Source organism: Telopea speciosissima, chromosome 11 (assembly GCF_018873765.1).
Source record: "Telopea speciosissima isolate NSW1024214 ecotype Mountain lineage chromosome 11, Tspe_v1, whole genome shotgun sequence".
NCBI classification, from domain to species: domain Eukaryota; kingdom Viridiplantae; phylum Streptophyta; class Magnoliopsida; order Proteales; family Proteaceae; genus Telopea; species Telopea speciosissima.
Genome location: NC_057926.1, coordinates 5,214,463 through 5,235,989, shown reverse-complemented (window position 1 = coordinate 5,235,989; position 21,527 = coordinate 5,214,463). Strand labels below are relative to the sequence as shown.

The 21,527-nt window shown below is 36.2% G+C and overlaps 1 protein-coding gene across 1 annotated transcript in view; it reads right to left on the bottom strand.

The window, feature by feature from the left end:
- LOC122646269 overlaps positions 1–20,473 on the bottom strand; it is a 39,200-nt gene extending 18,727 nt beyond the window's left edge. Inside the window, exons 1-11 of the mRNA XM_043839791.1 lie at positions 20,254–20,473; positions 18,651–18,830; positions 9,141–9,239; positions 7,365–7,703; positions 6,829–7,005; positions 6,390–6,674; positions 6,155–6,277; positions 5,849–6,046; positions 4,430–4,677; positions 2,493–2,697; positions 66–374 (exon numbers count right to left, since the gene is read on the bottom strand). Of these exons, the coding sequence (XP_043695726.1) occupies positions 66–374; positions 2,493–2,697; positions 4,430–4,677; positions 5,849–6,046; positions 6,155–6,277; positions 6,390–6,674; positions 6,829–7,005; positions 7,365–7,703; positions 9,141–9,239; positions 18,651–18,830; positions 20,254–20,433 (2,343 nt within the window). The 5' untranslated portion in view covers positions 20,434–20,473. The remainder of the gene's footprint in view (positions 1–65; positions 375–2,492; positions 2,698–4,429; positions 4,678–5,848; positions 6,047–6,154; positions 6,278–6,389; positions 6,675–6,828; positions 7,006–7,364; positions 7,704–9,140; positions 9,240–18,650; positions 18,831–20,253) is intronic.
- Between the last annotated feature and the right edge of the window lie 1,054 nt (positions 20,474–21,527).

The following is a 21,527-nucleotide window of genomic DNA, read 5'->3' as shown; positions in this document are numbered from 1 at the left end:
TGGCATTACTCTCCATTTTATAAACTCTTAGTAAAAGAAAAATGAATGGGCATGCATTACTTTACCATATGATGGTATCTATGATGCTTTTGTTGCAAACTGTATAGCTTTGAGAGCAAGCGATGGGCAAAAACAACTTCAGGTGTCTTCCTCCTCACAACCTCCAACTTTTCTAAAATCTTAGGGAAAGAACTGACTTGTCGTTGAACCCCAAGTGGAATGAGTGTGATATTGAGATCTGATTCAAAGACTATCTTTGCAGCAAAAGGATCAAGGAACATGTTAAATTCTGAATATTTGTTTGAAGGAATAGTGAAGACATTTCCTTCATCACTTTCACCACAACTAATGTGTCCCCCAACTATATATACATCCTGCATATTAAATGGGATTAAAAATAAAGAGCTTGAGATCAATTAATTACTTATGTTTTTAACAACAAATAATATTAGAAGATTTCCCTATCAACTAATAACAGTAATTAATTTATGTAAAGTGATAGCTCATGAATATCAAAGTAATCTTCTTTCTTAATCATGATCACAAATAATCCATTTTCAAAACAACAAATGAATAGTACTGAAAAAGGAAAAAATCACAATGAGAAGAATAGGAATAAATTAAGTGGGGCCCATCTTCTGTTGAACTTGCAATAGAACCAGCCCACCCAGCCAGGTGTAGCTTAAATGCTTAAATTAGCCCATTCACACCCTAAAAATAAAATGGGGTGGGATAGGCTGCGCCCAGACACATGGGGTGTACGGGGCATAGGCTGCGTCCAGACACATGGGCTGAGATGGGCACGTCATTTTGGTCATTCAGGGGGGTGGGCACGTCATTTTGGTCATTTCACCCACCCCAATGTGTCTGGGCTCCCTAGTGCAGAGAACATTTTCCCAAATAAAATAGAGAGATTAGTTTTTATACTCCGGCAGGTCTAGAGAATATTTCTACACTAAGACAAATTTTGGTCATGTGATAAATTGGACAGAGCTAAAATTGCATCAACAAAGGAGACCACAAAGACATTTGTTTAAATGTTAAGTTTAAGCCAAAATGGAGTTGGCAAAGTCGCAAAATAAAGCTTTGAAAATCCAGTGAAAAAGTGAAGCTTTTCTAATAAGAAATGGATTATGGCTAAAATACAAAGGAACCCACCATACATGGGAGGGTATATTGATGAATTTGGAATCTTATATGGATGAATCTGGAGTCTTTCAGTTGACATATGGCCAATCTAAACCATTTTCTAACTATTCATATGGTCAAAAATGTCCACATCGAAAGAATTTGGTGATCTCAGGTTCTATTTCGTTTATTGTAGATGATAGAGTTGTTAGTCCGACTCAGAGCACTTTTGACAATGAAGTAGATGTGGGTTCTGAGGGTGTTGTTTGGGGATGCAACTCTCCTGTGGGGGGCGTTCGGTCTGATCTAGTCAACAATACTCGGGGAGTTCCAAGATTGGATGGCAGTGTTTTAGGCATTATTGATAAGGCGGCTTCTTCCATTGCTCCAACCAATCATAGTGGGAGATGGGTGGTTCCTCCCATTCCTCCCTATAATCTTAATGGGAAGAAGGTCAACTTTGTAATTGCGTGATTGGTTGTTTGGGGCTGCTTTTCTCTTTTAGTTCCTCTTTGGGTGGTCTCCCTTTAGTTTGATTTGACTGTAGGTTTTTCAGGTGTTCTTTTGTGGAACTTTCTCCTTGTTTTCTTTTTCTTTCCTTGTTCTTTTTGTTCTTTCTCCTTTTATTTGGGGGGGAAAGTTTATCCATGCTTCGTTGAATATAATTTTTTATTCATCCAAAAAAAAAAAAAAAATTGCCCACATCACCCTTCCATCGGGTAATTTTTCTAGTCTTGCTAAGCTAAGATTACTTTTGCCTAAAAGGGATCATGTACTTCATGATGGAATTTTCAATGAAAGACGACAAAAAATAAATCACGCGGAAGAAAGATATTCAAAAACTAGGCATTGAGTTTAATTGAAGAGTATAGTATTTTACAAGAACCCCCCTTTCTACACTCAAGAGTCCAGACTCTAAAAGAGTTTTTTTTGGTAATCTGGCACAAATATCTAGCAGTTGGTATATTACATTCGGCTGAAATTTTGGGAACAAATGGATCCCAAGGTCTTCTACTCACATGTCAAATGTAATACTAAATAGAATTGGTTAAGTGGCAAAATAGAGCATAGGATTACTAGGAGGGTAAACATCAATACTTGGACTACCAAGAGAATGCATGCAAATACATGCATGGGCTGATAAATGATTGAATTTGAGTCTGAAATCTAAAACATGGCCAATCTAGATCATTCCTACCTCTGGAATTACCTCGTCACCCTTCCAAATGGCACTTGTATACATCATGGAGTAGGAAATCTTTTGCCCTTTTTTAGGGTATAATCCTTATTTTGCTTAGAATTTTAATCCATTCAAATATTTGTAAAAAAACTATGAAAACTTTAGAACACAAGAAAATCCTTACCTGAATCATGGAGCTCAAATTCTTTTCTGATATAATAATGTTTGCTAAATTAGTTAAAGGTCCATTAGTCAGTACTGTAATCTTCTGTTTATGATCTATTCTCTCCAAAATAGACTTCCAAACTTCCATTGCTGATGGTTGTCTATATTCTGGATGATCAGTATCTCTAGGAGCTCCAAATTTCTTAGAGTTTTTTGCAGTGTACCTGAAATATAGCTCCAAATATCGAACAAAGTATGGATATCTTAAGAAAAAAATTTAATAATGAAATGGCATCGCATGGTCCAAATTCTAGAACATTTAAAACATGATAAAGTGCCATACCAATGTATCTTTTGTATGACAATGGAAAATAAGGACATTTGTGGAATTTTCTTAATATGATGGTAGAATATAAAATCTATTAATTTGGTGAATTTATATTTAAGGTCAACATTCTCTGAGGGAGAGCGTGACCAACGAGAGTGCACGTTGGCATCATATATGGGGGCTGGATTTTCACCTTTTATGGGGCGTAGAGCGGTCATTTCGCCCCCTTTCTGTGTCTGGGCATGGGCGGTACACTCTCCCATAGAGAACTTTTCTTCTTATATATTATTGTTAATAAATAGTCATATTTTTCAGTTACATCAATAACTATAGGGACATGTTATGGAACACCTATCAGAGGATGTTTATGATTCAGGGCTCCTTGGTCATGTCAAGTTTTTTTGCTCAATCCAAGTTGGTTAGGTGGCAAAACAAATCATTAAAAAAATCCAAGACTACTTAGAGGGTGCATGTGACTATAAAGGGGGTGCATTGACATACATGGAGGATTACGGACATTGTGCAACAATAAAGGTTGCTCCATTGTGACTAAGTGGTCATGGGTTCGAGTATAGAAATAGCCTCTCTGTGAAAATAGGGAAAAGACTACGTACATCCTTGTGCATTGGGTATACCCTTTATTGACATACATGGAGGATTATGCCATTACGTGAGAAGGTTATATGATCGAATTTGAGGCACAAATTTGACATGTGGCTAATCTTGATCTTGACCTGTCTATCCAATGGTCAGAATTGCATATCATCATGGAAGTAGAGGTATTTGCTATCAAGTGTGATTTCAGAAGATCATCCACAAAGGTGATCCATAATTTTTCCCTAAGTATACTCAAAAGTAAAACACAATATCAAAACATATACTTATATATATGCTACACCTCTTAAAATGGATAGTATATGTTATTTTGATTCATCTATTATTAGTCTTACATGATGTCAATTAACAATTAATTGTGAGAATGTAATTTAGTACTATGGATGAATTAAACAGTTTTGGTTTGTATAAATTTAATCTCATAGAAAACCTTATTGATGAAGCCCCTCCTAAAGAACAATTGTGCACCACATATCTCCAAGTATTATATACATGGTATGTATAGAGGTTTTATCATTGAATATATGGGAAGCTTCATAAAATCTAGTCCCATAGCATAAATTCTTTCATATTTTAATTAGAAATATAAATCTGATATATAGTTTTATAAATAAAATCAATATTCAAATCATAATATTTAGTTTAAATATTTACCTTGAACTAATAGACACTTCAACTCATTCAAAGGTACTACTAAGCAATCATTAATAATTAACCTAAAAAATCTATTATATAATTTTAAAAGAATTTGAAGAGTTTAATTTTATCAGCTTTTGTTACAACTAATGGCAACACTCTATTTAATAAACTTAGTTCAAACTTTCTCAATATGAAATAACAAAAGACAATATTACCGTATTAAATATTTAAACAATAAATTTTAATATCAAAAGAAAATAAATGTCTGTCAGAAGTATCCATTTAAAAAAAAAATAAAAATTATTATAGTTTAATTAAAAATAACTCTACAAAAATGCATTCATAATCAATATTAGAGGAGTTTTGAGAACTACCTTCTAAGGCTTCGTGGCAACTCACGAGCCAACCCATAAAGTGTATCAGAATCCAAAAATCCACCACTACCATTTGGTATAGCTTTGATGTAATTGCAATCAATAGTATTTGTGATTAGGTGATCATCCATAGGTAATACATTTCCTAAACCAATTGGGATGTCATCACGCCCCATCATGTGCAATACATCATAGATGACATCTATTGTTGCAGTATTTGCCCATCCAATTGGACTCACAAATATTGCCTAGCTAGTGTAATAAGTCAACAATGAAAAACAGTTAGAAATACTTAAATTCAAATACTTTTTAAAATAGAAAATACCCTAGTGATGAAAATTTAAAGTTATCGACTTCGATTGGTGTAAGTCAAGGGAAGTGAAATCACTTTTGAAAAGAAAAAAAAGAAAGTTTAGTAATCATGATTGTATAACATATTTAAAATTCTTATCACATTCGATAATTGTATTTTTCAGATATTACTTTTTAGATTAAAAGAATTTAATTGCAAAAGTGAAATTTAATAATCAAATTTAGTATATTTTGGAATTATTTGTACCATAATGTGAGTAATGATTACAAGCATTTTTTATTTTGCATTGATTTGATTTTACATCGTTTCCTTTTATTTTCTTTGCAACCAAATGGAAATAACAAAAAAATTGAAAAAAACATTAATGTTATGATGTTTTTTGTTTTTTATTTTTGATACTAAAATACTTGATTGAACATTTTGTATAATTGGTATGTAGATGGACCACTCCTTTAGTGAAAATAAGAGTAATCCATGCGACGTAATCTTTTTCGAAGGATCACATTGTTACGAGAATGAAAGACTGTTTAACTTAAACAAAAAAGTCATTCATTGCTTTCTACCAAAGTCCTGGTTAAATTAGGACTTACAATTTGGTAATTTATTTCTAAATTGAAAAGTTAACTATTAGATTAATTATATACATTAGAGAGAGAAATCGCTTAGCCAACAATTAAATTTAACTATCTAAGACTGACTTGAAAATTATCCATCCTCCTTGGTAAAAATCTATAACCATTCAAATCAGTAACAACATTTATTTGATGTTGCATTTTCCTTAACCAAGTATAAATTCTTAAATTTCAATGCATATTAAAGCTTTGACTCAAAAGAGGAGGACATGATAAGTAAACTTTATTATTAATGAAAAATGCATTTTATGTGGTCCACTTACTTTTTACCATGTGGAAGAATGATTTGATAATTCTAGTAATTGGTCATAGATACTTCAATCCCACTTAAGTCTTGTTTGTCCTTATTATTTCTATAATGCCTTGAATTAATTAGTAAATCACATGTTCATGTTGAAGATACTATTTAGTTAAATTACTTGTCAAGATGCAACATTAGAACTAGTAAAACCAGTTAAAGGATAAAAACTTTACCTTGAGATTGATAATTTCTATAGATACTTTAAGGAGATAGATGAGAGAAAGAAAATCTCCAAGACTCATATCCATGTCAAATATAATAGGTTTTCCCAATTTTTTTCTTCCAAGATTAGGCTTGTATAGAACTTCTTTGTAATAAGGAAATTGATTTGTAAAATTAAATTTTCCAGTATATTGAGGGAGGTTTAAAACCTGCAATCAAAACAGAGAAAACAGTAGTAATCATCATTGCATACATTATGAAGAAAAAATGTTAAAGACTCAAACATTCTTGGAAAATAAACTCAAAGAACTTCTTACATCCAAAAAGCTTCTGTAAAATTCTTTGTCAAGTGTACTTTCAATATCCTTATTTGGTTTTGCCATTGTAGCAACAAGAACTTGCACAGACTCTTGACCTGTTTCCTCTTTTGTGTAACCATCCTGTTTCATTTTGTTTAATTTAAATTAACAAATATATACAGTAAAACTAGGTAACACATATGAGAAAAAATGTAATTTTTTTTAATATCTCTATCTTGTATAAATCATATACCTCACATCTCCCTTTTGCATTCTTCACAAGGCAAAATGGATCTTGAAGCCCCATTTGAACATGACCATTGTGCACTCCATTCTTTTTCAAATTAAACTTTGGAATTGAAAAGCCATCAAAGAATGGATTTGAGCCATCAGATATTCCATAAGGTTTATTTGAAGTAACTACAGTTATATTCATATATTTCATCTCAGCAAATTCATTTTCTCCATTATTCTTATGCAGGTTACACATTATTGATGCAACTACACCAGCTGCAAAGAGATCCCACATGAAATAGCTCTGCAAAAGGATATTAGGGAATTGATTTTGATCACTAAAACAAATAATAGTGCATTTGTTATTTTAGTCACATGATTCAAACTTTTCAAAATTATTTTGGTCAATGATATTTACTAGAAGAAATATAATTCAATACCATCACAAAATGAGTTACCGTATAGAATTGATCGTCGAACCAAGTATCACGAATTATCTTCAAGGTCATGAAGCTATATTGTGCCTCATATGTATGTTGTCTATGTTTAAATTCAGTGAAAAAATTCTCATTTATAGGGATAGTATTTGTTGCATCCAAGGGAATGAGGGTGATAGGAATTCTAGAATGGAAAACCTACATTAAAAAGATATGTATCAACAAGATTAAAATCCTTATTAGACATACAACGCTGAAAGTGATTTAACGTTTTTTTTTTTGTTATGGATGATTAATATATTCAATGAAACCAAGAAAATCTCCCCCCCCTCCTCCCAAAAAAAATTAGAGAAAAGAATAATAATAAAGAAGAAAGGAGAAGAAAAAAGGATAAAAACAAAAGAGAAATCTCCCCAACAAAACAACAACCAATTTCTACAGCTGAATCAAGCTATAAGGAAAAATCGAAGAGAAAACAAAAGAGAAGGCTACTTAATGAGTTAACACTAACCTAACTGAAAGTGAAATGAAACAATAAAAGAAATTCAATTTATTACCTGGTATGCTGCAAAAGGATCTGAAAACATATTGAACTCTGCATATGGATTGCTAGAATAACCAAAAACCAAATTACCACGGTTTCCACATTGTGTAAGCTTGCAAGATGATGAGCTTGCATTCTTTGGGCAACAACCTGTTGGATTCTTTGATCTCACACCACCACCCATCACATAGATGTGTTTGATATTTTTCTTCAAATGAGGATTACTCATAAGGAAAATGGCAAAATTTGTATGGCTTCCAAGGAGAAATATAGATATTGGGCCTTTTGATATTGTATCAATCATCACTTGTTGTATAGTTGGTTGCTGAAGAGGAGAATACTTCTGTGTCCCCTGCTTTCCACCATCAAATGCATTAATGACACACACATATTCATGGTTGTTTATCCTCTTAGGTTTCGGGTCCGATACAGTTCGTTCGGTTCATCTCATAGGGGGCAAAAATGACCACCTCACCCCCTGCTCTAACACACTGCCCGGGTGGAGTCTACCGCCCTCTTATTAGAGGCACTAGGGAACTGTACCTGACAGAGAACCTGAGAGGATAATTTTTCCATATTCATGCATGCACATACTTTCACATAGACCCCCACCCCAAATCCCCTCCCTGCCCCCTCCCTTAAAAAAATAGAAATTTTTGTATGTGGAACTTGAGACAAAGACGAGTAAGAAGACAATTACAAATTAAGGACAAATCAAGGGAAGGGACTATTTATTGAGCAATGATTTATATAATGTGTGAACTAATGTGGTTGAAGTCTCTCATACAAGAACTTAGGTTTTTTATGAACAAAAACATCATATTGTAACAAAGCTACCATGTTACTAGCAACTCAATTTTCATGAAAAGAGCAAACATATTGAGGTCAACTGTCAATATATTGAATATTTTATCATGTGTAAGATCATATGTTCTTTTTTTCAACTCCTCAATTAGCTAAATGATAACTTTTATAGAAGTTCCTTTAAGAGGTGCTTTTTATATGATTTGTTCTAAACTGAGCACAAGTAATATATATATGGTCAAACTCGAGTGGGAGAGTTTAGAGTATGTATTTAAGTAAGGGGAAAATATTCTTATAATCAAAGTTGGTGAAAAAAAGATAGTAACCATACTGTTTTGCCCTTTTATGATAATACATTTTATTTTCTCAATAAGAGCAAATCCTGTCATTTCACATAGAATAATGACAGCTCATAATATAAATCACTTTTAACTTATTTGAAAACCTTTTTGTTCTTTCTCCCTCCTGTCTTAAATAGCTTTTGGGAATAAGATAATGGACAATGAAAAGAAGGTTATAACTTTTCAATTCACCACTTTTCTTCCTCACTACTTTGATGACAACAAGTTGAACCCAATAGGTAATAATGTTATTCATATACTTTAGTATTATATAGAAATTCATATATAAGTGTGTTGGAATCGAATGGAGAAATTCTCCTCTCCTTTAGATCTCCTTTTTTTATGTGTGTGCGTGTGTGGTAATCATAAAATACATCAATTTCATTGGATAAGAAGATGTGATTATGGGATGAAAAATTTTTAACAGTAAATTATTGAGAAATATATATAGGCTTTGGCATTAAAATAAAATTAGATTGTATCAATTTGACATATAATTGAAATTCTAAAAAATAATAATAATAATAATAAAATGAAATAAAAGGATTAGGCATATACTTGTCAAACTTAATTTGAAGTTTATTTCTAGTAAAAAAAAAAAAAATTTCTTTGAGATACCAGTAATGACTAACAAAATTTCATACCTGAGGAAGAAAACCTTTACGCATGCCATTATTAGTATTTATATGTAGCCGTCCAGAAATAGCTTGTCTGTATCGACAACCTCCTGTTGTTGACATACCCTATAAAAAAAAAAAAAAAACTAATAATAATAATGACCAGAGATCGTTGTCTGGTCACGTAGCCTTTGCACCAACGTGGGGGCAATGAGTGCTTGCGTAGGGACATCAACATAGGTGACATTTTTTATTTTATAGGGGGCAGGATGATAATTTCATGCGCTCCTATGTTTGGACGTAGGATCCACATGACCAGACAAAGTTCTTGTTGAGAATTAGGGGTATTTTGGTCTTATAGTTGAGGGATATGGGTTTATTTAGAATTCTCTTATTTTATGTCCTTAAGTTGTAAGAGTGTTATTGGTAGAGGTTAGGGGTAATATTGTAAGCCCCAACTATCTTCTTTTTTATTGTTATGAAAGTGTAATCACACAAACCACACACCAATCCCAAAAGGTTAATTGACTTTTAATACAAATTTGGCTTCTACGATAGGGATTCAAGTTTTTCCCATCGTTAGGCTGCTTCTCTTCTCTCTCTTGGAACTCCTTCTTTTCTTTTCTTCTTCTTCTCCTTCACTCTTCTATTGATTAGTTAGGTTATGGTTTCTAACATGGTATCAGAGCCATACTAATTAGTAGAAGAGTCTCCACTAATCATGTTCTGCTGATCTCCTTATCAGTTTTTAGTTTTCTGCTATGCAACCACCATTAGCTGCTTCTTTTTGTTGATAGACTGAAGACTCCTTTTATATGAATGGAGTACTAGTTTGTGATGGTTTGTTGGTGTTCTGAAGATTGACCTTGAAGAATCGATTGGAGAATGAAGCAATCACTATTTTCTGCAATTAATAGAACTAGGTTTCTATGTTGAGAAATCGATAAAGCTACTCTTCAGTGTTGAAAACTGCTGCTTCCAATGGTTGCTGACTGCTTTCAGTATTATTCCCTTATTGTGATTTACGATCTGTTTTCTTTGGTGGATGGTGTATTATTGATGGTTTAGAGGCCTCCTTTTGATCCTGCTCTGGTTTTCACATCGACAAGAATTTCAGGGATGTGTTCTTGAGCCCGATAGGTTTCTTCTTCAAGCCCTAGTTGTTGCTTCTAGTTCCAGGTTGGATATTGGTCTTCTTTGTTATTATTCTGCTATAATTGGCGGCTGGCTCTCTATACTTTATCGTGGTGATCTTCCAAAACCCTGCCTCTAGTCGATTTCTTGTTGCTGTAATTATTTTTCTGTGGTTGTTTGGTTGGTGGTTCTTCTTGTTACCTTTGCTGGTCCCTATTACTATCTTGTGGGCTAAACATTAAACGCTATTATTTTCTGCTTGAGGCCTTTGTTGCAAGTCTAGTGTTTGCTGCCTGCTATTTGGATTTCTTTTGTCAAGAATCCTTGCCGACTATTTTGTTTATTGGTTGTTGGAATTATGGGGGAAAATAAAACTACTCCTGTTGTTACTTCTTCGGCTAAGACAGTGAATGTCACTATCACCTCCGTTAAGCTCAAAGGAAGTTTGAATTATTTATTGTGGGCCCAAGCTATGAAAGTATACATTATGGTCAAAATGAAACTCAAGTATATTACTTCAGACCCTCCTGCCACTAATTCCCCTACTTATGAGGATTGGATGCAAGAAAATGTTGTTATCTTAATATGGTTATGGAACAGCATAGAACCTAACATTGTTACTAATGTAATGTTTCACATCCTTGCTAAAGGTGTCTTGGATGATTTGCAAGACACCTATTCTCAGGAGAAGAACATGAATCGTGTCTATGATCTGTATAAAATTTTTTTTCAACTTCATCAATCCAACAAGCCTCTCCAAGACTATTTTAGCTGATTCAAAGGTCTTGTTGAGGAACTAAATGTTTTTCAGCCTCTCTCCACTGACATAGACAAGCTTAAGGCACAACGAAATGAGTTCTTTGTTTCCAAAATTCTGGCTTGATTGGATCCTGATTTGAAGTCCGTTAAGGGTCATATTTTGGCTGGTGAGTTTGTCCCCACACTTACTGATACATTCTCTCGTCTTCATCGTATTTTCTCTACTGAGAATCCTGATTCGATTCCCAAGGAGAACTCAGCTTTTATTGCTGGTCGTGGTCGCAGTTGTGGTCGTAGTTCCAGGCGAGGCCACGGGAATGGTGGTCGCAGTAGTGGTGGTCCATTAGGTGACAGATCTTCTCGGAAGTGTACTTATTGTGGTAAGAGTGGTCACACTGTGGATTTCTATTGGGACAAGCATTATAAGCCAGATTGGGCTCCTCAGTCGGCCAATCATGCAGTGACAGATGGGGGTAATGATGGTTCTCCCCATAGTGATTCTACATAGGTTTCGATGATGGGTGGTAGTTCTCCTATTACTTCTCACCGCGATGATCTCTCCCAGATCTTACGGCATTTACAAAACCTAGAGGCATCTAGTCACACATCCACCGAGGCGTCCTCTTCTTCTGCTACTCTGGCCCATGTAGGTACACCTGCCTTCTTTACCACTACTACTCTACCCTGGATTATTGACTCTGGGGCTTCTGCTCATATGACTGGTGAGTCATCCTTGTTTACATCTTATTCGCATACTCAATAGTCTTCTCCTGTTATTCTTGCAAATGGTTCCTCAGCCCCTATTTCTGGGCATGGTACTGTGTCTCTTACTTCCTCCCTTAACCTATCCTCTGTGTTGCATGCTCCTCAATTACCTTTGAATCTTCTTTCCGTAAGTCAATTAACTAAAGTCTTACATTGTTCTGTGACATTTTTTCCTATACATTGTGTTTTTCAAAATCTTCACACGAGGAAGACGATTGGTGGAGGGTGTGAAAAGGACTGGTTGTACTACCTTGACCATGGTGCGACTACCTCTTCTATTGCTGCTGCTTCTGTTGGTGGAGTCTCTCCTTTCTAGTGGCATTGTCAGTTAGGTCATTTGTCACTAGCTAGGTTAAAGTTTTTATTTCCTTCCTTTCGGTCCGTGGCTAGGTTAGAGTGTGAAGCCTGTGAGTTGGGAAAGCATCATCGTGCCTCCTTCCCATCTCGCTCTGTAGCTCGTAGTTCATCTTTATTTTCTTTAATCCATTCGGATATTTGGGGTCCTTGTCGTGTTAGGAATAGGAGTGGTTTTATGTATTTTGTTACATTTGTGGATGACTATTCCCGCTTTACATGGTTATACCTCTTGAATGATCGCTTTGAATTTCTCTCTGTATTCCAAAATTTTTATAATAAAATCAAAACTCAATTTGGCATGTCTATTAAGATTTTTCGTTCTAATAATGCTTTGGAGTATGTTCAAAATGAGATTTCTACATTTTGTGTTGGTCATGGTATGATTCATCAGATTAGTTGTTCCTACACCCCACAACAAAATGGAGTGGCGGAACGTAAGAATAGACATTTACTTGAGGTTGCTCGCACCATAATGTTCCAAAGCAATTTTAGTGTGAAGGAGTGCTTACTGCGTGTTACTTGATTAATCGTATGCCTTCATTTGTTTTATCTGACCAGGCTCCATTTTCTGTTGTTTTTCCTGATCAACCTATTTTTTGGCTACCTCCTCGTGTTTTTGGGTGTACCTGTTTTGTTCAAAATCTACATGTCACCTCTGATAAATTCTCTCCCAGATCTACTAAGTGTTTTTCTTGGTTATTCTTGTACCTAGAAAGGGGAAAAATAATATGACCCTGTCACCCAGAGATATTTCATAAGTGCTGATGTCACATTTTTTGAGGATAGTTCTTATTTTACTTCGTCTTCCTCTGTTTATGGGCATGAGTGGCCTGTAGTTACTCCTCCAATTCCAGTCTTGGTTTCGTTCTCTCCACCTTTACAAGTTTATCAATAACAGAATAGGGCATCACCAGAGGAGGAGGTTCCACAGGCTCCGACCATTTCACCTCCTTTACCAGCTCCCTCCTCGAGTGAAGCTCCACCTTCCTTGTTGACCAATGACTTACCAATCACCAAGTGCAAAGGTACTCGTTCCTGCACCCAAAAGTTCAATATTGTGTATTCTATTGATAAGTATGTATCTTTTGCTCACTTACTATCATCTGCTCATAATTTTGCCTTGTCGTTGTCTGCCAACCCCATTCCCAAAGGTCATACTAAGGATCTTCGCCTTCCTGGTTGGAAAAAGGCCATAGATGTGGAAATGGATGCTCTCTTATCTTGTCACACTTAGAGTTTGGCTAATATGCCACCTAGTAAGGATCTTGTTAAGTGTCGCTGGGTTTACACCATCAAATACCTTCCGGATGGCTCTGTTGAGCAGCTCAAAGCCAGTCTGGTTGCCAAGAGGTATACCCAAACCTATGATGTTGACTATTATGAGACTTTCTCCCCTGTTGCTCGGTTGAATTCTATTCGTTTGCTCATATCTCTAGCTATAAACTTTGATTGGCCATTGTTTCAACTTAACATTAAAAATGCCTTTTTGTATGGTGACCTTCATGAGGAAGTTTATATGGAGCAACCTCCAGGGTATGTTTATCAGGGGGAGAACAGAACTAAGGTGTGCAAATTAAGAAATGCAATCTATGGTCTCAAACAGTCACCCAGAGCATGGTTTAAGAAGTTCAATGCTACAGTATTGTCATGTGGGTTTTCTCAGTGCTACTTTGATCACTCTATTTTTATTCGTCGCCATGGAGGCAAGTTGGTTGTCTTGGTTGTGTACGTTGCTGATATTATAGTTTCTGGTGATGATGTGGTAGGCATTGCCAAGGTTAAAACTTATTTATAGAAGCATTTTCAGACCAAGGATCTTGGTAATCTTCACTACTTTCCTGGCATTAAAGTTGTGAGGAGCAATAAAGGCATTAGCCTATCCCAAAGGAAGTATATTCTAGTCCTTTTGTCTGACACTGGTATGCTTGCTTAGAAACCTATGGACATTCCTATGGATCCTCATCAGAAGTTTGGGGTAAAAGATGGTGATCCTCTCAAGGATGTGCACTAATATAGAAGTTTGGTTGGTAAGCTGATCTATCTTACTATTACCAGACCAAACATTTCTTTTGTTGTTGGTATGCTGAGTCAGTTCATGTAGACTCCACAAAAGCTCATTGGGATGCTATTGCCCGAGTTCTTCGTTATTTGAAGGGTGCTCCTAGTCAAGGGTTGATTTACTGCCCTAATCGTCATATGGATTTGGTTGCTTATTCCGATGCTGATTGGGTTGGATCGACAAGTGATCGTTGGTCCACTACTAGAAATTGTACTTTTGTTGGAGGAAATCTGGTTTCGTGGCGGAGTAAGAAACAACCTACTATTGCTCGGTCGAGTGAGGCAGAGTATAGGGCTATGGCTCACACTACTGCAGAGTTAATGTGGCTCAAGTCTCTTCTTCTTGAGATGGGTTTTTCTGTGCCTACACCGATGAAGATGTATTATGATAACCAAGCTGCTATATACACATTGAGCTGAACTATCACTTTGTTCGCGATGCTGTATTGAAGAAGCTGGTTGAGACTCTGTTTGTTTCATCTTCGGATCAGCTGGCTGATGTTTTCACTAAGTCCTTGTTTGCCCCTAGTTTTCGCACCTGTTGTAATAAGCTGAGCATGGGTGACTTGTATGCTCCAGCTTGAGGGGGAGTGTTGAGAATTAGGGGTATTTTGGTCTTATAGTTGAGGGATACAGGTTTATCTGTAATTCTCTTGTTTTATGTCCTTAAGTTGTAAAGGGTATTATTGGTAGAGGTTAGGGGTAATATTGTAAACCCCAACTATCTTATTAATTCATTTTAATACAAGTTTGGCTCCTACGATAGAGATTCAAGTTTTTCCCATTGTTAGGCTGCTTCTCTTCTCTCTCTCGGAACTCCTCTTCTTCTCTTCTTCTTCTCCTTCACTCTTCTACTGATTAGTTAGGTTCTGGTTTCTAACAGTTCTTTTTCACAAATAATAATTACACACATTAATATGCATTGAGTTATGAAAAACTAGAGTGGAAATTATTTATACACGTTGAAGTAGAAGTCATCATTTATTTTGCTAAATAAAATTTTGAAAGCGGAAAAAAGAATTAAAGACATTTGAATTGAAAATATATAAGAGAAGAAGGTTGTCTTGAAATGAAGGTGCATTAAGTGGCTCTATTGGTAAAGTCTATCTATTGACTATTGATGTAGGATTGAATCCATTCTCATCTTCTACAAGTAGCGGCGTGTAATCGACTGTAGTGGCCAAACAAACGCCCCACCCTAAAAAATTAAAAAAATAAAATTGAAGAAAAAAACTATCATGAGATGAGGGGAAAAACCATTGGATAGATGTTGCAGTATAGTTTGATGAATGTGCATTTATGAGTTATATATTATCCTACATTTGACAATATCATAAGCAGGAGGTGTAAGTTTGGCTTGGTCAGCTTGAGCCCGCCCTATGGTTGAACAGGGCCTGAGCTGAGATACCTTAGCCGTGAGGGCGGGCCAGGGATGAGACCTTGGACTGAACTCAGTCCAGCCCAGTTTGACCCTGTCTTCTTCTCCCCAGCCTAGACCAACCACTGCATCTCCCTTCCCTCTCCCCATGGTCAAGGCGAATCAGGGTCAGCCTGGCCCGGTCCTGAGGGTGTCTCAGAGTTGGATTTTTCAGGCTCTATGTCAAGGTTGGGCCTTGCTGGGGCTGGACCCAGCTAAGGGGACTCAAGGTTGGGCTGGGATTTTAAAATGTCTGACCCAATTCGAACTTGTTGCAGCCCTAATCGTAAGAGTAAGGATGCAGTTTTACAAGGCTTGGAGGAAAGGAATCTCTGGGCGGCCACCTAGATTGGGCACTAATGGACATCTATGATAGGTTGGTGGGATTAGAATTCGGTGGTAGAGAGAGAGAGAGAGAGACCACTTTAGGTATACTTAGAATAGAACTTAAGACACCTTTTAATTACCCCTTGTTTTATTCCCAAAAGTTATTTAAGATATGAGTATAAAAGGATATTCAAAAAATATGAAAGTTACGTATCATTATGTCATTATCAAAAGATGTCATTATTATACACATTTTTCGAGTGCAGTTGTGAAATGATACTATTATCCTCACTAAAAAAATTTATGTCATTTTAAAAAGATAAAGAAGATCACAAATAATTTGACACCTTAAAGGGTGTCATTAAGAAAATCTCATACATATAAGATACAAACATTGTATTAGTAAGGGAGCAAAACATGGAATAATTATCACCTCCAATTCGCTGCCCCCTCCAATTCCTCACATAGGAGTAGAAATGACCATCCTACCCCACCTTGGGCAGTGTGTTCAGGCAAGGGTAGGGTGGTCATTTCCACTCCTATGTGAGGAATTGGATGATTTGAAGCTTCAGCAAATTGGAGGGGAAACCGATTCCAAAACATGAGGAAGTTGGATCGGATTTTAAATAAACATGAGGAAGCCGGAGGTCACTGATGTGCAACAGACACCAAAATGTGCTAACCCTAAACAATTAGCTATGAGGGTTAAGGGCGTCCATTTATGACTAGAATCGGGAATCAGGAATTGGATTGGCATTGACCCATAAGAATTGGAGTTGACACTGACACACCCATTTGGATTTGAATTTTGGAATCTATTAATATAGGGTTAAATATGCATACCCCCTAAAATGCACCCAATATTCCTCATGCCTCCTTAAGGTTCTGACAAGTCCACACGCACCCCCTGAAAATTCCGCGTACCACCCTTACTTTACCCCCTAAAGCCATTTAAGTCCACAATAGGCGTTAAAATGTTAAATGCTAAAAAATAACCAAACTACCCTTTCTTCTATTTTTTTTCTAAAAATCCTAATTGCCTTGACGGCTTGACCTATTTGCTAAAATTTGAAAATACCAAAATGCCCTCATCTTCCCCAAATCATCATGTTCTTTTAGATACCGACCACCACCATCACCACCGTGAAGCCCCACCTCCCTCTTCTTTTCTCTGAAATTTTTTTAGTGGTTTTGAAATGTTTCAGGCGGTTTCCTATCTCTCTCTCTCTCTCTCTCTACCCGTTATAATTATGACTCTTTTATGCTTTTTCCCTTTTCTCCCTCCCTTCCTTCGCCATATCTTAGGGGTCACACATTGAAAAGAGACTGCTTGGTAGTGTTTAAATTTATCGAATTTCTCTGTGATTGTCATTTTTTTTCTCACAGTCTCCTCCCTTTTTATCTGTACTTCTTAGTCGGAAGATGGATATCTTTTGCGTTTCCTCGTCTGCTCCGGTGCTCGATCTACTGGATTGAATTGATTGAAGCTCTTTCCTCTATATAGTCAACTCAAATTCGTTTCCCCCTGCTTGCAATCTCAGTTCGAGGTTTTGCTGATGAAAAGAGGGTCTTCTGTTCAAGTATTTCTTGCGGGTGGCTGAGGGCAGCAGGAGATACGCCTTGAATCAACTGTTAGGTCAGCTTTTATTTTATTTCTTTATTACGATGGTTTCGTTGTTGGACAAGAGGATTTCTGAGGCTTTCAGATGAGAAGCGATAGGTGTGTGCATGATCGGAAATAATTGTTTCCCACTGGGAATACTTTATCAATGATTTAGTATTGTTGCTGGTTTGCTCCAGGAAAATGAAGGTGGTGTTGTCGGTGGGGCTTCACGGTGGTGATGGTGATGGTGGTGGTGGTGGTAGTATTGGATATCTACATTGTAAAAGAAGATGATGATTTAGAGAAGATGAAGGTATTTTGGTCTTTTCAAATTTTAGTAAATAGGTCAGGGCAGTTAGGTCTTTTCAAATTAAAAAAAAAAAATAGAAGAAAAGATAATTTAGTCATTTTCTAGCATTTAACGCTTGGTGTGGACTTAAATGGCTTTAGGGGGTAAAGTAGGTTGGTACGTGGAATTTTTAGGGGGTGTGTGTGGACTTGTTAGATCTTAGGTGGGCATGAGGAATATTGGATGCATTTTAGGGGGTTATGCGTATTTAACCCATTAATAAATGAGACAGGTCTCCAAACGATTCCAGAACCAAATAACTAGTTTGGAATCGAAATCGTTAAGACCCGTTTAAAACTTGCATATAAATATTTGGTGTTGGTGATTTGGATTTTGGATTTATTAGTATGATTAGTAATGAAGATTTTTTTTGAAAGTATTTTAGTTCATAATTTTATTTCCATGCTAATGAATCGATATTTGGTTGTTTGTATACTTTATAATAAATATTTAATTATTTTTATGTTATAAATGGATATTTGATTATTTGTATGCTTAATTAGATAAAAAATTTAGAATTTTATACACTATAACATTGCATAGAAATGGTCTCATCCATTAATAAACAGTTTTGGATCTCTAGTTTAGAATCGATATCACATAGGAACTTAAGATAAGATCCTGAGTCTTTGGCGCACCTGATTAGAGGTGACCCAAAAGGGGACCATTAGGGACACACCCACGAAAGGACCAGGACAGCAGACCCACAAGGGGTCAGAAGGGTCCCATGAAAGACCAACATTTATTCCAGAAAAGACCTTGGCGCACCTGATCAATTATAGGAAGATATCCACCAACATTTGGGAGTATAGTACCATTTGGGGAAATGCCACCATCACCTCCAACTCCAACTGCAATATCATCACGATCCATCATGTAGAGGATATCGTATATGTGGTTCACAGCATGTCCAGCATCAGTCCACGAATTGGTGCTGATTGTGATAGCCTGCAATATTTCTGAATGTAATCTTGTTTGAAAATTAATACTATTCAAAAGAAACAAATTAGATTCAAGCAAAGATGACACAAAGATTTAACTTGATTTACAAATCAATGTAATATGTTACGTCCACGTATAGGTGAAGTTGAAGATGATTCACTATGTAATGGAAAGAAAAAAATAGTGGAGATCTCTCAAGAACACCAAAAGTCTCAGCCCTATCTTCTCCCAGAAAACCTTAACTCGAAATTTGCCACATGAGATGGATTTAAAGTTCTCAGTAAAATATTTTTTTTTTGGTAAAAAGGTTCTCAGTAAAATAGATGCACCCATATATGTCTTCTAAATTGCAAGTAATACTAATATTTTTTTTTAGACAAATCTTTCCTAATCTAGTAATGACAATATTGTTTGGATAAAGTTTTTCTAGTCTAAGTAGATCAAAGATATTTCTATAGGCTAACACAAATATCTATCACACGACAGATTGGATATATAGAAGTGAAATTTTGTGGACAGGTGGAACCAAAGGTCTTCTAATCACATATCAAATTTGAACTAATTGAAATATAGTTGGCCAAGTTACAAAATAAGGATTTGATTATCTGATAGAAAAATGATACTTTTCTAAAAAGAAATGGACAATTGAAATTTAAGGGAATATTTCAATACATGGTAGTCATATGGTTGAATATAATCTTAAAATTTGATATGTAGCCAATCTAAATCGTTTTTTAAATATCCATATGGTCAAGAGCATCATATCATGTAGACATGCTTTCTAGTCTTCCCGGAAAAAAGAGCCCTTTTTAGTCACCCTAGTGAGAGAGGCATTGGGCTCCTCTCTAGGGACCCCGACGCCTAGGGAGTGCCTAGTGAGGCATCCAACAGCAATGGACTGCTAGGCACGCGGGGATGGGATCTTTATATCCTCCATTTCCCTGCCTGGCCAGTTCCCCAGTGCCCCTAACAAGAGAGGGGGGCACAATGACCACCCTACCCCTGCCCGAAACTTTGCCCGGGTGGGATCTACTCAAACCCTATTGGAGGCATTGGGGAACTGGGTCGGGCAAGGAACTGGAGGAGATAATTTGCCGCAGGGATGTGTGCCTGATGTGCATCCAGACGTGCCTAGAAGCCCAGCGCCATTGTATGCCTAACTGGGCACTCCCTGGAGAGGAACCGGATCCATGAGAGAGAAGGACCTGTAGGGGATTCACTTGAGAAAGAGAAAATGGAAATGGGCTGTCCATGCCCAACCCATTTGGTTCAAGATTGGCTAAATTGGGCCTTTGAAGCCCATATTTCAGAACACAGGACACACACACACACACACACACATATATATATATATATATATATATATATATATATAGAGAGAGAGAGAGAGAGAGAGAGAGAGAGAGAGAGAGAGAGAGAGAACGAGAACCTCTAATTTGATCTCCGATGTGTTCTGTTTCAGTAGATACAAAAGAGCAAAGATATCATCCACATCAACATCGGTATCCAAAAGAAGCCTTTGAGGCTGCTGAACTTTGACATAACTGAATATTTTGCCAGAAAAACCTAACAGAATAATCAGTAAACAACGAGCTTCCCACGGCATCATCTTTTTCCTTCTATTGTAATCCCCAAATGTATTTCTTATCCCTGAAGAAAGCAAATTAGAGAACTACAATTACTTCCTTCTTTCCATCTTCAAACAATCACAACAAAAATACATCTATAATATTAAAATTGAAAGGAAAAAAAAAAACACAAATAGGTACACACAGATCATGCTAAGTCTCATTTTAAGATGATCATGCCCATGTTATCTTTATTTATTTTTCTGAAATAAAAGCTCTATATTACTTTTGGGGGGTAGGCTTCAAAAACTTGAAGAGGAAAAACCATAAAAAAAAAAAAAGAATACATAGATCAGATGGCTAAAAAACCCAACCTTTCAGATTCTTCATGAAGGTTATCTTTTGGGTTGGAACCTATCAAGATGTTGGTTCTAATTCATGCATGGAAGCTGCACAGAGAGAGAGATGTTTGTGTCTAAAGTCTGTAAATATTGGGAAGTAGAAGAGCTCTTCAAGTGAAAAAGCAAAATTAGAAAGGAAATTTAATTCACAGTTGTGCATGGCTAATGCAAAACTTATCCAGAGCCAGGGAACTACAGTTACAATGAAATGGTAGAACTACTACTGTAACAAAGGCAGGGATGGATCCACATATGGCTCAGCTAGGAGACGCTTCAAGAGAATTAAAATGGATTGGGGATCGAGGATCTCTAAAGATCTGATGAAGATAAGATGAGATGAAATCTTTACAACCATGCAATTACAAGAATAATCCTTCCTACGTCATACTTTTCTTAAAAAATGAAAAATCCTATATTAGATAAAGCGTCACTCCAAATGTCATGGGGAAATATTGGGAGGCCGGATCCTCTCCAGCGTCATTGAAGAGGATATCGTGACAGATTTCATAGCCATTCACGGAAACTTAATTCCGTTTCTTCATTCTTTTTTTAAAATTTTCTTTTTCCTCTCTCTCTCTTTTTAAGGAATCCATAAAACGTGACTGAAGGGGAAATAGGTAATCAAATCTAGAGTCTAATCTCAAATCTCTCTCTCTTAAGTCCAGAATCTTATCTCAAATCTATATCTCTCTCTCTCTCCTTGTGCGAAACAATCATGCTAAGGATGGTGAGGA